The following is a 14,206-nucleotide window of genomic DNA, read 5'->3' on the forward strand; positions in this document are numbered from 1 at the left end:
AGTCTGAAAATGTTTCCAGCAAATTATTCAGATGCAGAACGATGCCCCCGCACATAAAAAGGTGTTTGTTTGGGGGTGAACTGTTTGCTTTGTCAGTTCTAACACACCTGATTCAGACCTGCTATCAGGACTAACCACACTAATCAGATGTGCTGGAGTTTAGCAGCTGACGGCAATCACACAAGAAGCAGTCAACCTAAACTACCCACCCATCCACCCATCTTCAAATGCAGCAGCCTCTGCACCACTATATCACCCCCAAACTTTCCTTGTTCTCTTTCTAAAATTATGAGAAACGTCTCAGTGTGTTGGGCCTGTGTGACTTGTCCAGAACATCAGCATGTCCCGTCTGCCCCGACCTAACCTGTTTTTTTTTAGTTTTTTTTTTATTTTTTTTTATCTACGCTCTCGTTGATTTTAATGACATATTTTATCATCTGGAGCTATGGCCCAAAATTCTACCTAATGATTAATTAATGTAGCCCTGACGTTTGTGAGTTCCACCGTCGATCGACGCGGAAGTGAAAGTTGCCGTGTTGGCACTACAACTCTCTGTGGAATCCCTCCGCCCGGCCGTGCCAAGGAATACGGAGCCGCAGCGCCTCGCCTGCTCGCTGTGTCTCCTTCCGCCGGCTGCGGTCTCCTTTTGCAGAGCAGAGGGGAGGCTGTGCCGCCGCCGCTGCTCCTTCTCCTCGTGCCCCTGCATGTATCTGAGGCGGAGGCACACCGTCGATGCTCGCCGGCCGACGTGACGTGTCTGACACAGCGGCTGTCGCGATGGGAGCCTTCGGAGTGTTGCTGGGGATTTTACACTATACAGGACTTTATATTCAACTTAATGCCGCACAGCTGGCCGGAGGAGAGGAGCTGGATAATGTCATCTCTGGAAATGGTAAGTTGTGTTTGCGTTGTGTTTGTTGTTGTTGTTGTTGTTGTTGCCGGCTGGACTAACACAGGAGGTTAAAAATACTGAATTTACTCTTGGTAGTCTGCTATGAGGTTGTGGTCAATACTCTCATGTCATGTCTGTTGTGATGCTTTCTTAATACAACATTTCTGTAGTCGAAGTTGGTTAAAATGAAAACCTCACTTATTGTTGAAATCGGGAAGATGAATTTGAGATTGAGGGAAAAACAAAAAAACCCAAAACAAACTTGTATATTTGCTGATATGTTCACTACTGAGAATATTCACAATTCGCCACTGAACATATTTATTGACTGTACATATAATATAGTTTAAACTGCAAACAGTCTTTAAAGTTCTGTACCTGAAGCTGAAACATTATTATTATTATTATTATTATTATTATTATTATTATTATTGTAATGATGATAATAATAATAATGGGGCAAAAACTCCCCATCCAAAGTCCTTGCCAACAGAAAATCCTCATTATTGCCTCAGATCCTTGGGTTTCACTCTAGTAGACAAAAACATAATTAATCCAGAACAGGGGGACTGGAAGGTAACAGATGAAGTGAGACTAATCAGGGTGGCACTGACAATAAATGTTGTGACAGAGGCAGGTTCTGCGCAGGAACTGTCAAAACTCTGAATTTGTGCAAAAAACAGAACTGAACAAACGAACCCTGTTGCAATTATCAAATGAACACAAAGAAAAGTATTTGAAATGAAAAAGAACGGAAAAAAAATAGTCCCTATATACTCATTATCTTCAAAGCCAAATGTCCAAAAGCAATTTAACGTGTGAATAATGTGTTTACCATATAAAATGGTATCACTTGACAACAGAAATAGCTTCATCAGTCAGGCCACTGCAGACCTCAGGCCTGTGTGTCTCACGAGTGTCAACCGATGCCAGTTGTGTCAAAATGCCAAAAATCCGTCCACCGGTTCTTCGTTCTGCCGTTCGTCAAGATTGCTCAGCAGTTTGTGTAGCCGCTACATCACAGCTCTTTCCTGGAACTTGCTCTGCACCCAACAAGGCAACATGGGAACATGTGTGCTGATCTTACCTGGAGCCAGGTGAAGGAAGAGGATTCTCCTTTGGAGCAGAACTCTGATGCTGATGCTGAATTATTTGGCGGATAGCAATCTCCCTCCCATGCTCTTAATTTATGATGAGGGTCAGGTTTTTTTTTTTTTTTCATTTCATCCAAAGTCAGTTGAAATAAAACAAACTAATTCCACTTACATACTTCTGCAGAATTTTGTGTTGGAGGAGGTTATTAAATCACTGTCACGACATGGTAACAGAGTTCTGGAAACAGAAGGTAACCCTCCAGATGCAGAGTTATTTCCAGCATCATTTTAGCCAACATTAGCATGTCCAGCTAATTTACTCAACGTTCATGTGCTTCCGTTTGGAACGCATTTCACAGTATTTGCATGTGTTTCATTAAGTTCATTAAATGTCTGCCCACCGTAGGGGCGCTTGCCCTCGCTTTTTACGATGGTGGTAGTACAGCTGTTGTCTTTGTAAACAAGACAACAGTAAGAGCTCGAACTCAAGAGGGACAGAAGGAATGTGATGTGATGGTCTGCCCATCACATCGATGATGGGCAGACCATCATCAATGATTGTCTGTCTGATGAAATAACCCCACCAGAGCTTCACGTGTCGATTTTATTAGCTTATAGCTGACAATGAAAATTGCTTATTTCCCCTTTAACTCTTGAAGAACCATCTGCAGCACATGTAAAGTCTGTGTGCGCCAGTTTGGAAGTCACACAACGTGGTCCCGTTAATTATGTCAATGTGACGTGATTAAGTGTCTCTGTAAGTTAATCACGTCAAAATGTTGTACTGTTGTTCAATAATCAAATCCAATTTACACTTTTAAATGTAATGTACCTCTTTACCATTATTACCAACCTTATACCAACCATTATTATGTTGAAAACAATGTCTTTACTTCATGTTCGTTAACGCCCCCCTTTGTGATTAGCTTCAAATACTTAAATCTACCGGTCTAACAGTCCTTTTTTAATTACTGCATCAGAAATAGACTTAATGTTGACTAATTAAACTGTGTTCCAGCCATTTTGTTGCACTGTCCTGCTTGTCGCCCCCAGAGGTCTTTTTATTTTTGAGTGAAGGCGAGGCCGCTTTGCTTCAATCGTTGTGAAGGCGGCAGCCTCATCGCCTGTCTCATCAAGTTGGAGAATCAACGAGTAGTGTTTATCCTGGAGAAAGTTAATTGAAATTGTCATCAGGCGGCCCATAAATACCTCAGGGTGTGGAGCCTTAACAAGAGGGAAAATGGCCCAATTAAAAATTTCAAAGTTTAATCAAACACAAAAACAACCCTCCAAAAACAGTTTGAATAAAAGCACAGCAAGAGACAAATTCTGATTTCTTGTTTTCCTCATTCAGCCGCGCTGATAAATTGCCTCGGTGGTGGTGGTGGGGGGGGGGCGGAAAGGCAACGTTCTGTAGAGAGCTTTTTATAGATTCAGCCCCCTTTGTGATGGGCGCACCTGGCTGTGACCCAGTCAGGCCCTCCGACACGCTTTCCACTTCAGCTCAAGTGCAGATTGGATTGCACGCCGCTCGGCATTGCGCGCCCTGCGTGAAGACAAACGAGCAGGGTGCAGGAATTAGCACCCCCGCTCCGCTCGCAGGGGCTCCTCCTGAAACGATGGCTGCAGACGCCCGTGGCCAGCGTGCACTCTTCATTAGCAGTGCACGGACGGCGCGTTATCCATCGGCCCCCGTTCCCAGCGCGCAGGCCTCTGCCGAACAATTCATTAGCCTTTCAAAGTGTGTGGGATCCGGTGCCAGTCCTCTGCTTGGCGTCCTCCTAATAAGGACAGCCAGCCCAGGCAGTTTGCGTTGGCGTTCAGTTGACTGGAGCTCCGGCTGAGCGGGGTTGAGGCAGTGGCTAGAAGAGCAGCACTGCCGTGGTGCAGGTCACCGGCAGTAGGGCGGGAGGATGACAGCGGTGACGTTCGGCTCAGGAGGAGACGTCCCAAGTGCTGGCTGCTAACCTGGTTGCTGATCCAGTCGGCCTATTGATGGTGTGTAAAGTTCGAAGAGCTGCCGGGTTTCGAAAAGAAAGCCAGTGCGGAAGAAAAAGCTCTGTTCTATTATTTGGCTAGCAGGGACCGCCAACAATGGTTGCAGAAAGACTGGCGTTCATACTATTACAAACTGTTTTTTTTGGTTAGTCTAAATGGCTAGTATTTAAAAAAAAAAAAAAAAAAAATTAGATAGGCCCTAGTCACCCTAAGTACGCCATACTTTTAAGTAAAAATAACATTTGTGTTCATAGCTACAGTTAAGCCTATACAGCTTCTTCATTCTTTTCTTGATATGTTTTCTTGATTGAAATGCCCACTGTGTGACATTTTATAGAATCTATTGGCATGAAATGAAAATTTAAAGAAGATATGTCAGAGGTCAGCCCCTAAAATATGAATAGCTTTTCATGAAAGAAAAAAAAGATTAATTTTTTATATAGAAAGCATGGCCACTTGAAGAGGCGGCCACATTGTGACACCGTGTTGCTACAGCAGCCCAGAACACCGAACACAGTTTTACAATGACACGAGTTGGTTTAAGAACGAAAGTGGAATCTCAGAAATGAGGGCTTCACGTTTCAACTCTTGGCAATATGCTTCTGACCACTAGATGCTGCCAAATCTTACACAGTGGGCCTTTAAAAGCTTTGACGGAGGAGTTAAAGCGTATTTATTAGCCAATTGACCCAGATTCAAGTGATGCTCCTAACTGCAGCTTGTCTTTGTACATTTCCCTGGTTTCTCTTTAAGGCCTGGTTATTAGGTACAATCACTTAAGAATAATAGCGTCTTATCGTCTCTTTGTATTAGAGCCGAGTAAAAACATTGCAAATATAAAGTGCTGAAATCCACAGAGAATTCTCGACACACAGGATCGAGTAATTTCCTGCTCTGATATTTGGTTAATTGCAAGGAAGATTAAATCTCGTTAAAATCAAGATAAATAACTGCTCTCAGCGGCTCTCTTTATTACAGGATTGCCGAGTTGTTTTTTTTTTTTTTTTTGCCTCTTCATTTATTGTTCCCTGGGGTGGGGGTTGGGGAGCCTCCCTGATTATTAAAGCCATTCATCAAGTTTAGTGAAAGATGTCTTCGCACAGGGATGTTTTTCACCGGTTATTTACATTCACCTTGGTGGAAGTTACGGCGCTGAGCTCGGTTTATTTTCAGGTCTCGGTATTCGCTGTGTCTTAATTCTGTCCTTTTCAATCCATCATTTCGCTATTTTCAAAACACAATTTACACCTTTATTTATTTATTTATTTATTTTAACTTTGCCACCACAAGGTGGTGAGTTTACAAGTCAAAGCAAAAAAAAAATACGGAACTCCCAGACATGACATTGGGAAAAAAAAAAAACTTGTCTGGGGCTCTGTACAAACAAACTAACTAACAAACAAAAATGTATTCAGTAATTGCTGGTGTGGAGCGACCCTTTTCTGTGACGTCAGCTGTTGGCGTGTGTCTACACCAAAGTGCATCTCGTTAAATCTTCTCTGTTGAGCTTCAATCGATTCATCTCATCGGCCTAAATAGATTTGAAAAGTTTGTTTTGCTCTGGCGAATCAGCAAATGAGACGCAGAGGATGTGAGAGAGATTGCGGTGAGATTTTGTTGCACAGGTCGTTGTTGTTGTTGTTGTTGGAGAAAACTCTTCTGGTGACGTCGGCACCTGTGTGCATTCCTCTGATCTCTGATTCCTCTCAGCGTGGATGGAATCGTGGTAACGGTACACTGTCTCGTTGATGCACAAGGATGAGTTTATTGAATCTTTATTGATTTAACCAGTGGATTGTTGATTTGATCTCAGTTTTAGAATTACTTTCCATGCCTTTTTGCCTGAATTTCCTGTCAAAAGCCAAACTTTGCTCTGACAGCCTTGAAGTGAAAAGCTTACTTTGATGCCTGGGTGTTGCTCAATGAAAGAATAATAATGAATAAAAAAAAAAATACCACTGTGTGTTTTAGGTTTCAGCTGCCAGCCTGATCCTGACGTTTTCCTCCGAGGAAAACCAAATGAGTGCAGGGTCAACCAGAACGGCCATAAGGAAGAGCAGATCCAGGTGTCAGGCTAACTCCTCGTCCATGCTAATCAGTCCTGGGTAATCCGCTCCTGCTGGCAGCTCCAGCTGCCTTCAACCAGTGGAGAGAAGCAGGATGAATGCGTAGAGCTCACTCACTAGGAGACCTCTCATTTCTCGGCCGATCTGAAGAAGAAAATATTCCAGAGTGTCTCCTTTTGGCCCGTGCACCCGCCGCCGTGCGTTGTCTCATCGCTTTCTCCCCTCTTCATTTTTAATGAGTCTTTGGTGGATTGCAGCCGGCCGTTTCTGCACTCACGCGCCCCTCGTTTCTATTACCGCTCTCCCAACAATTCTGTAAAAAAAAAAAAGAAAGAAAGCCCTGTAGGAACTGTTTTTAAAAATGCATGTTCCAAGCTGCCTCAGTGCTCAGTGTGATATTAAATAGAGGAGGGGTCAGCCACTGTGTTTGGGGAGTCTCTCCTTAAAGTCAGCCTTCAAAACATCTCTCATAATCCAACCAGGTGAACGGAGAAAGCGGCGCTTTGCTCTGAGATTTTTGCATTCTGCCTTTGACGCCTGCTTTCTGGCCCTTGCTGCAGGTTGTGTTTCACAGGAAGGAGAAAGAGATCGATAAAGACAAAAGAGCGGAAGGCAGAAGAAGGAGGCTGGTGTGAAGGGGACATTTACTTCATATTATCTTCTTTGCTCCAAGTTTTAATATTTTTCTGGGCCAACTGAACCCATGTGTGTTTTGCAGGTAAGACAGCACATGCCCAACGATCTCAGAAAATACTTAAGAAACAGCTGAACTGAATAACCTGAAATAAAATAATGTCCTGGGCCTCTGTCTGATTACATTTGTTAGCGATAGCAACAAGAATCTGAAGAAAATCATATGGAAAAAAAAACAATCCACAAAGCCTTGAGAACGTCGCAGAACCAGGGATTCAGAAGGAAATTACATCATCGTCACATTTTAGTCACAGCTCGCAGTTTTTTTTAGGTAAATTTAGCATCTTGTGAACTTCGTGTAGCGATTTGCATCAGCGTCGGAACAAGTTCAGGTGTTGATCATTATGAAAATGTAACGGCGTTGATGCAAACGTGGAACATTTCAGCAGATGCGTTGCCATGAGCGGATACATTTCCTGCAGAGGCCATTGAAGCGTGACTTCTTTTGTCTGGGTGAGACACACGTTGGCCTGAGCCTAATGAGCTGCTCTGCTTTTTTATTAAAGGGCTCTCGGAGGATGACATCAGCCACTGGGACCAGGAGACGACATTACCTGGTGTTTGTGACGTTCAAATAGAGGAGAAAACATGTATCGAGGGGATGGGATGTGACTGATCCAGTTGTAGTCAGTTAGAGGCTTTGTGTCAAACAGCCACCGTGCGCTATCAGAACCGAGCTCAACAAACAGTGAAGGTTCCAGGTAGTTTGGCCATGATGGCTGGAAGACACAGAGCCAAGCACGAAGGACACAGAGGGAGAGACAGGAAGTGTGAAGCCCAAGGAAATTAAAGGGAAGTGTGTAAAAAAAAAAAAAAACAATTGAGAGAGGGGAAACGGGAAGATAAGGTAAAATTAGTTTTTCCTAGAAAAAGGTTAAGGTCTTGACATTTCCTGAGCAGGCCAGGGAAAAAGGGAGAAAGAAAACAAGGCAAGGATTTAGAGGTTTTCTGCAAGGGGTTGGAAATTGAGAAAAATCTTCCATTTACTGAATCTGGCTTTTATTGCCAGGTGTGGCAGTCGGAGTGCAGAACTGTAAGCCGCTCTTAGCGCAGCTCTGGGCCAACATGACCACTCCCCGCACAGATCCGTCCTTGACTCGACTTTGGCTTCACGTTCACTGGCTTCACATTGAGACTTTGGCGGGTTTCATGAATTTTCACCGGTGCACCTGTGGCAGGGAAGCACCGCCGTTGTGGGTCGTTGCTGTGTTTTGCGCTGCGCTGCCTTTTCTGAGCTGCAGGTTGTTGGAGTTTGTCATTGCCCATGTTTGTGGGTTCTCAGCTGGAAAAGAGACAAATAGGCTGAAGTGGTAAATGTGACAGAAGCATCAATGCCTAGGTTCTCATAGTCAGAATGACTTTCACTTTTAAATGATTGGTCATTTTTGAAAGCATGACCTCCACTCCTTCACAATAATAATAATAAAAAAAGAGACCATGGCGCTGAAGGCTTGTATGTCGTCACCAACTTGCACGGCTGCATCGCCTTGATATGAAATCAACCTTCACTGTCGTTCACCGTTTGACAAGCTGAAATTTCTGGACGAGCCAAACTTAACACCCAGGCGTCTGTTTGACTGTGTTTATTATTATTATTAAGCGTTTATTATTAGCTGGGGATTTTATGTGAAAGCAAAGTCTTTGTGGGGATTGCGTTTTAGACATTATATTTGAGGCTCATGCCTGAAATTACCTGCTTGAAAGTGTACGAAGCCAGCAGGATGAAATGAAAATGCCTCACTGAGTCGTCAGACTCTCAAAACATTTACCTTTGGCTGGGTTTTTTTTTTTTTAATCTAAATATCTCTGCTTCGGAAAAAAATAACGGTACTGTATTGAAGAAAGCACTCTCTTTACTTCAGAATGGCTCTTTTCTCAGACGGCTGACAGAGGTCGTGACAAAGAACCGTCGCCACGTGACGGCGTCAACGCTTTTTTGAACACGTGGTGCCGAGTCAAGGCCAGAAATAGCGGGGGGAAAACTCACTGTACAATCCTGAAACATGTGAGCCGACACAAGGCTGGCTTTTCAATCACCTGACTTCTGTCGTGGGTGGGGGAGGGGTGGAGTCTGCGACAGTTCTTCTAATCCTCCAGATACAGTATCAACAGCCGGCAGCGGAGCGCCGACAGCATCATCTGTCACCTCAAAGGGTCGCGGCTGCAGAGGCAGAACAGAGTCGGCGCTGCAACGCAGCACAAACTGGAAGAGGATGCTGTGGGATGAGAAACGATTGACTAATCACTTGATCATTTGCTGTGGTTGTGTGAGTGAGTACCAAAACATCATGCGGGCAGCGGCACTTTGCATCTGATCTGCCAATTTAAGACGTTCTGAGTTCATATGAGCGCGTGGACATAACAGACAGAAGGTCTCCTGAGTCCTCGGAGAGAGGTTGTAGCGAAGGACTGGAACAGGAAGAAAATACAATTTGAAAGGTGTTTGGTCAAACTTTCTATTCTGTGTTTGAGTCAAAAGGCGGGAATATGAGAATATCATGTGTTCCGTGTCCTTATCTCACCTCACCGTCCGTCCCTCAGTGGTCTGAGCTCCGGAGAGGTGAGCCGGCCACTGAGTCAGTAGAAAGAATTCACGCCGTAGGGGCTCCTCTCTGCTGTCCAAGACCTCCGAACAACAAACAGACCGGCTGATTATTGTCCCTGATATGAAACAGTTTGTGCTGATCAGACGTCGCTGTTCGCTGCTGTCACATTTTCATCATCGTCATTTTTTAATTTTCATTCCTGTCTGTCCGTCCTCTGTGTGCCGAGCACCCCTGCACCGTCCTCACGCCACCACCTGTCTCTTCTCTTTCTTCTCTTCACCTCTGCCCCCGTCCTACTCACACTTCTTCCTTCTCTCTTTCGTCTTGCTGCACCCTCCGTGCCCTCCGTCCGGCTCCATCCGCACCTCTACATCTTCCCTGACAAATGAGGCCGGAGGAGGCGGCGGCGGGCCAAGGGCGCGGCTCCTCCGCACTCGGCCCGCCAGTCACTTGCCTATTCTCCCCTTCCCCATAGAGTCTGTGCAGCACTGCAGCACAGCATCACCCGCTCTGATTTCTGCATTTATTTTGGATTGATATCTTTTGAAATGAATGTGTCAAGTGAGCAGACAGACGGAGATCGATTTGAGCACTAACGAGGAGGGCGGGACTCCATTTGGTCTAAATTGGCGTCAGTCGCCCGTTTCAAATGCTAATTGTGTTGACCATTAGGAGACACAGGCAGACTGATTATTAGAGGCAGACAGATTGATCGGTTGACAGATTGATCGGTTGACAGGCTTGTTCCAGTTTTGCCGTTTCGAGATGATCTGCATCCGCCGATTCATGCAACCACAATTCCAATTCAAATATGCGAACACCCAATGAGGCTGAACCAGCAATTATTATACCAGCCACCAAAAAAAATCAATTATTATTAACTTACATAATTTAGAAAAACTAAAGTAAAATCATAAGAGGCAATTTGACTGACTGTAAATCAATCAACATCAGGTGTCGAGGTGTGACAGATGTTTTTTCACCATGCTGATGAAAAGATTTTTGCTAGTGTTCCATGATATTCTTCCTCATCTGACATCCTCTCGTCATATCACATTGCTAGACGTCGGCAGCAGCTGTTTTTTATGGAGCCAGGACACAACGCTGCTATGTCCCCCACTGTTTGTCATGTTTAGGTTACTGCTCTCAGGGCTGCTCATTACCGCACACCGCTGGCATCGTATATATAACAGTTATTGATACAGGAGTGCCGCTTATGATGACTTGTCTTCCCTCTGGTGCAGCACTCTTCACCGAGATGCCTCGCGACGTGACCACGCGGAGCGGCGAGGACGTGGAGATGGCGTGCTCCTTCCGAGGGGCGGGCTCTCCCTCCTACTCCCTGGAGATCCAGTGGTGGTACATCAAGGACAACAGAGACTGGCAGCAGAAGCCTGAGCTCATCACTAATAATGTAAGTTGTGTGTGTGTGTGTGGGGGGGGGTGAAACTTTGCTTTCAACCTCCTGTGATTCCAAACCGAGGGACACATCTGCTGCCGCACACATGTTTCGGTCTAATGAAGACAGATCAATGTATACTGTAACTGTCGACGACTTAAAATGACTTGTCCCAAAAAGATGGGAGGCTTTTGAGTTTTCAGTGGGTCTGAAAGAGGTATTTCCTCACCAAAACTCTGAATATCACTGACAAGCTAGCTGGCTAGCTACCAAAATTTGGCAAAACTAATGTGGAGGCTATGCCTGTCACTGCAGCCAACGAATCACGTGACTCCACCGTTGTCTGTTCTGTCTGCAACCATTGTTGTTGTTGTTGTTGTTGTTGGAGTAACATTAACGTTAGACTCGCTACGTTTTGGCCTGGATGACAGCCCTACAGCTAACATTCACAAGTAGAGATCGATGATCGATGATTTATGTGTTTTTTCATTATTATTAAAAAGCAATTTGTTTGTTTCTGCCAAGTATTGCCACCGTGCTGCTAACTTCTGCTGCATCAATGTTGTCAAGAAACAACAACACCAGCTTGGGGTGATGTAACAAATCATGCGGCGCTAGTTTGCACGTTGTTTTATCTTTCTGTCAGTTTGCATTAAAGTCCCTTTTGATTCATTTGGTAGATTATCATAAGAAAAAGAAAACAATCAAAATCAAAGAATGACACTTTTAATTCAATCAGAAAACTACAGCGGTTCTTCAAAGTGCCGTTTAAAACGTCCAATTTGTCTCACCTTTTTCACCCGGCTCGGCCCTTCCAATTCACTTTGTCTGATCTGCTCGCACCGAACATAAAGCTCACTGGATGTCAGAACATCAGCCGCGGCAGGAACCCGCTGGCTTGGAAAGCAAAGGGATAATTGCTGATTAGCATTCGTCTGCACCGGAGGAACAGGTTGACTCCCTCTCCCCTGACACGGTGGGACCGAGGCTCCCCTGTTGTGCCTCTAGACGCTATAATTGGCACTGAGAAAGAAATAGATTTTCAAACACTCCTGCCTGCTCCATGCATAATTCATTCATATACCCAAAAGAATACCTCTGTGCCTCCGCACGCCCTCCGCTCAGAGGGAGAACGTGCTCGGCGCGGTGGAGATGCGAGCGCGGGATTCCAGAAACACTGCGGCAAAAACAACAACATGAAAACACGCTTGTCGGCTGTCGTGTTTTGCTCCTGTGTGTGTGTGTGTGTGTGTGTGTGTGTGTCTGCCTGCGGTGGGGGCGTTATATATTTTTAGCTTTGTGTCTCTAATGCGCCGTCCGTATTTCTGCGCAGATCGTACCCCTGGAGGAGACGTTCAAAGGCGCCACCAAAATTAGCGTGAGTTTGATCTCCCATCATCTGCCACATCACACAAAGCACAAACCTTTATCAAAGGCAGATAAATGTTTTTTTTTTTCTTTTTAGAGCAGGGATTTAAAAGACCCTCAACCAAGGGGCTGTTGTAAACATCTGTTGTGCCCATCTGTCCCCCCCCCCCCCACACACACACACACCTCCTCCCCGCTCCCATGTGTGCCCTCAGGTGGTCAAAGTAGCAGGAGGCAACATTTCCCACAAGCTCCGCCTCTCCAGCGTCAAGCCGTCCGACGATGGCACGTACGAGTGCCGCGTTATCGACTTCAGCGGCGCCGTGGCGCAGCAGCACCGCGTCCGGGCCCACCTGCACGTGAGCGAGCCCGAGAGCGGCCGTGGCTCCTCGAAGGAGGAGGCGGGGCAGTATGACGAGGAGGCGGGGCTACAGGAGGAGGAGGAGGAGGAGGAGGAGGAGGAGGAGGAGGAGGAGGAGGAAGGTGAGGAGAGGGTCGCCGCAAGGCCAGCCGGCCCCTGATCAGACGGGGATCAGCTGGCAGCGACACAGACTGTAATGAAGGGCTGCGCGGCTCACACGCCCGTCTGCATGTTCACGGCTCTCTGAGGAGGAGGAGGAGGAGGAGGAGAAGAGGGATGCTCATCAAGAAACCAACACGGCCACACGTCGTGCGCCACACAACCACAACCGCCCACCGTTTGTTTGTCCATCTTTTTCGTGGCTTTGCTATTTGTCTCTAGCACTAGGTTTGCGTCGACGTGAGACTTGGAGTCAGTAGATGTGTTTATTTTATTCAAGCTGGGATTTTAGGAGGTTTTTCTTTTTCTCACGAAGGCACCGTTTCCATCCAAAGTGCACTGAGATCTGTGCCGCTTTCTTTCTCTTTCGCCAGAAAAACACCAGAATTTTCTGTGTAAATAAACGCATTCTTTCTCGGAATTGGGCGGATTTGTTTGAAGGTTCTATATTATACGCATTTACTAGTCATTCATTTTAATCACTGACTCCAGTGGAGCGCTTCAGAAAACATCATATTTAGCCCTCTGTTTGCAGTAGCCTGCTAAAACACAGCTTTAGCTCCCTGCCAAAACTGACGCTTTATTGAACAGTGGGAGACTAAAAAAAGGAGGCCTCAGGAGGTGGAGCCAACACCTGGTTGCAAATGTTGCGATTAACCAGTGAGATTGGTGACTTGCCCTTTGCTATGTCACAAAGGGCTGATTTCCAGAAAATGAAGGTTTTAATACATAATTTCTTGAAGTACAGCAAAACATTTTCGCTGACAGGATAGAGACACAGAAATTGTGGAATTTTGGGAGTGAATTTTGTACAGTATGGGACCTTTAAATATTAACGCTGCTCTTGTATGGCCATGGTTTTAGTTGTGTAATATTTCTAAAACATTCTCCGTAAGCTCATGATTAAAATGATTGTCACAATATTCCGATGTGATGCCTTTGTTTTTGACAGAACGCCGTATTTATTCTGTGAACTTTTACATTTTACGCGTCAATGCCATTTAACTACATGACTCCAAAACGAAGACGATACAAAAAGTAGTCATAGTTCTGTCAACTTTAGTTTGATTTTTAAAGTTTATTATCAAAATCATTCCCCCTTCCTAACTGTGTTTGTTCAAACTGCTGCTTTCTTCTATTAAATACAATTCATTTGAAATTACTTTGTTCTTTATTCACATCTGCACGTGTATGTAAGGTCACTTTCAATGTCTGGATGATTAATGTGGAAATTGACTGCTGACTGAAAAAACAATGTGGATTGGCAGAGCACAGGACAACGTGGCAATACTGGAAACTAAACTGATTTTGAGACTTGGTGAGTTGAGCAGAATTCTGAAACCTGTTGTACTAAACCAATGTTTTTTTTTTTGCTATTAATTTTGGTGCCACGAGAGGGCGCTGTACACATGTATTTTGTACACACTGGATTTGTATTGAAACCTGACACAGGCTGCGTCTGCCTACGGTCGAACCCGTTCTTGGTTTCAAATACCTGCAATCCTGTTTGAGGCCAGATGGGGGCAGCATATCCTTGTGTGGCTAACGTTTTATTCACGTAGGGACTTACTCGATGTACGTCAGCTCAAGCTGTATGTTTATTCTTGGTCCCACGGCAATCAAGCTCAAC

The 14,206-nt window shown here is 45.1% G+C and overlaps 1 protein-coding gene across 1 annotated transcript; it reads left to right on the forward strand.

Moving 5' to 3' along the window:
* Positions 1-403: 403 nt before the first annotated feature.
* On the forward strand, positions 404-13,499 carry vstm2lb (V-set and transmembrane domain containing 2 like b). Its single transcript, XM_076014395.1, has 4 exons — positions 404-892; positions 10,534-10,703; positions 12,022-12,066; positions 12,272-13,499. Exons 1-4 carry the CDS (start codon positions 733-735, stop codon positions 12,575-12,577), a joined length of 681 nt encoding a protein of 226 aa, XP_075870510.1. The 5' UTR covers positions 404-732; the 3' UTR covers positions 12,578-13,499.
* Positions 13,500-14,206: the final 707 nt, after the last annotated feature.

The sequence above is a fragment of the Nelusetta ayraudi genome, unplaced genomic scaffold (genome assembly GCF_046127955.1).
Source record: "Nelusetta ayraudi isolate G7.1 ecotype Tasmania unplaced genomic scaffold, CSIRO-AGI_Nayr_v1 ptg000168l, whole genome shotgun sequence".
Lineage (NCBI taxonomy): Eukaryota > Metazoa > Chordata > Actinopteri > Tetraodontiformes > Monacanthidae > Nelusetta > Nelusetta ayraudi.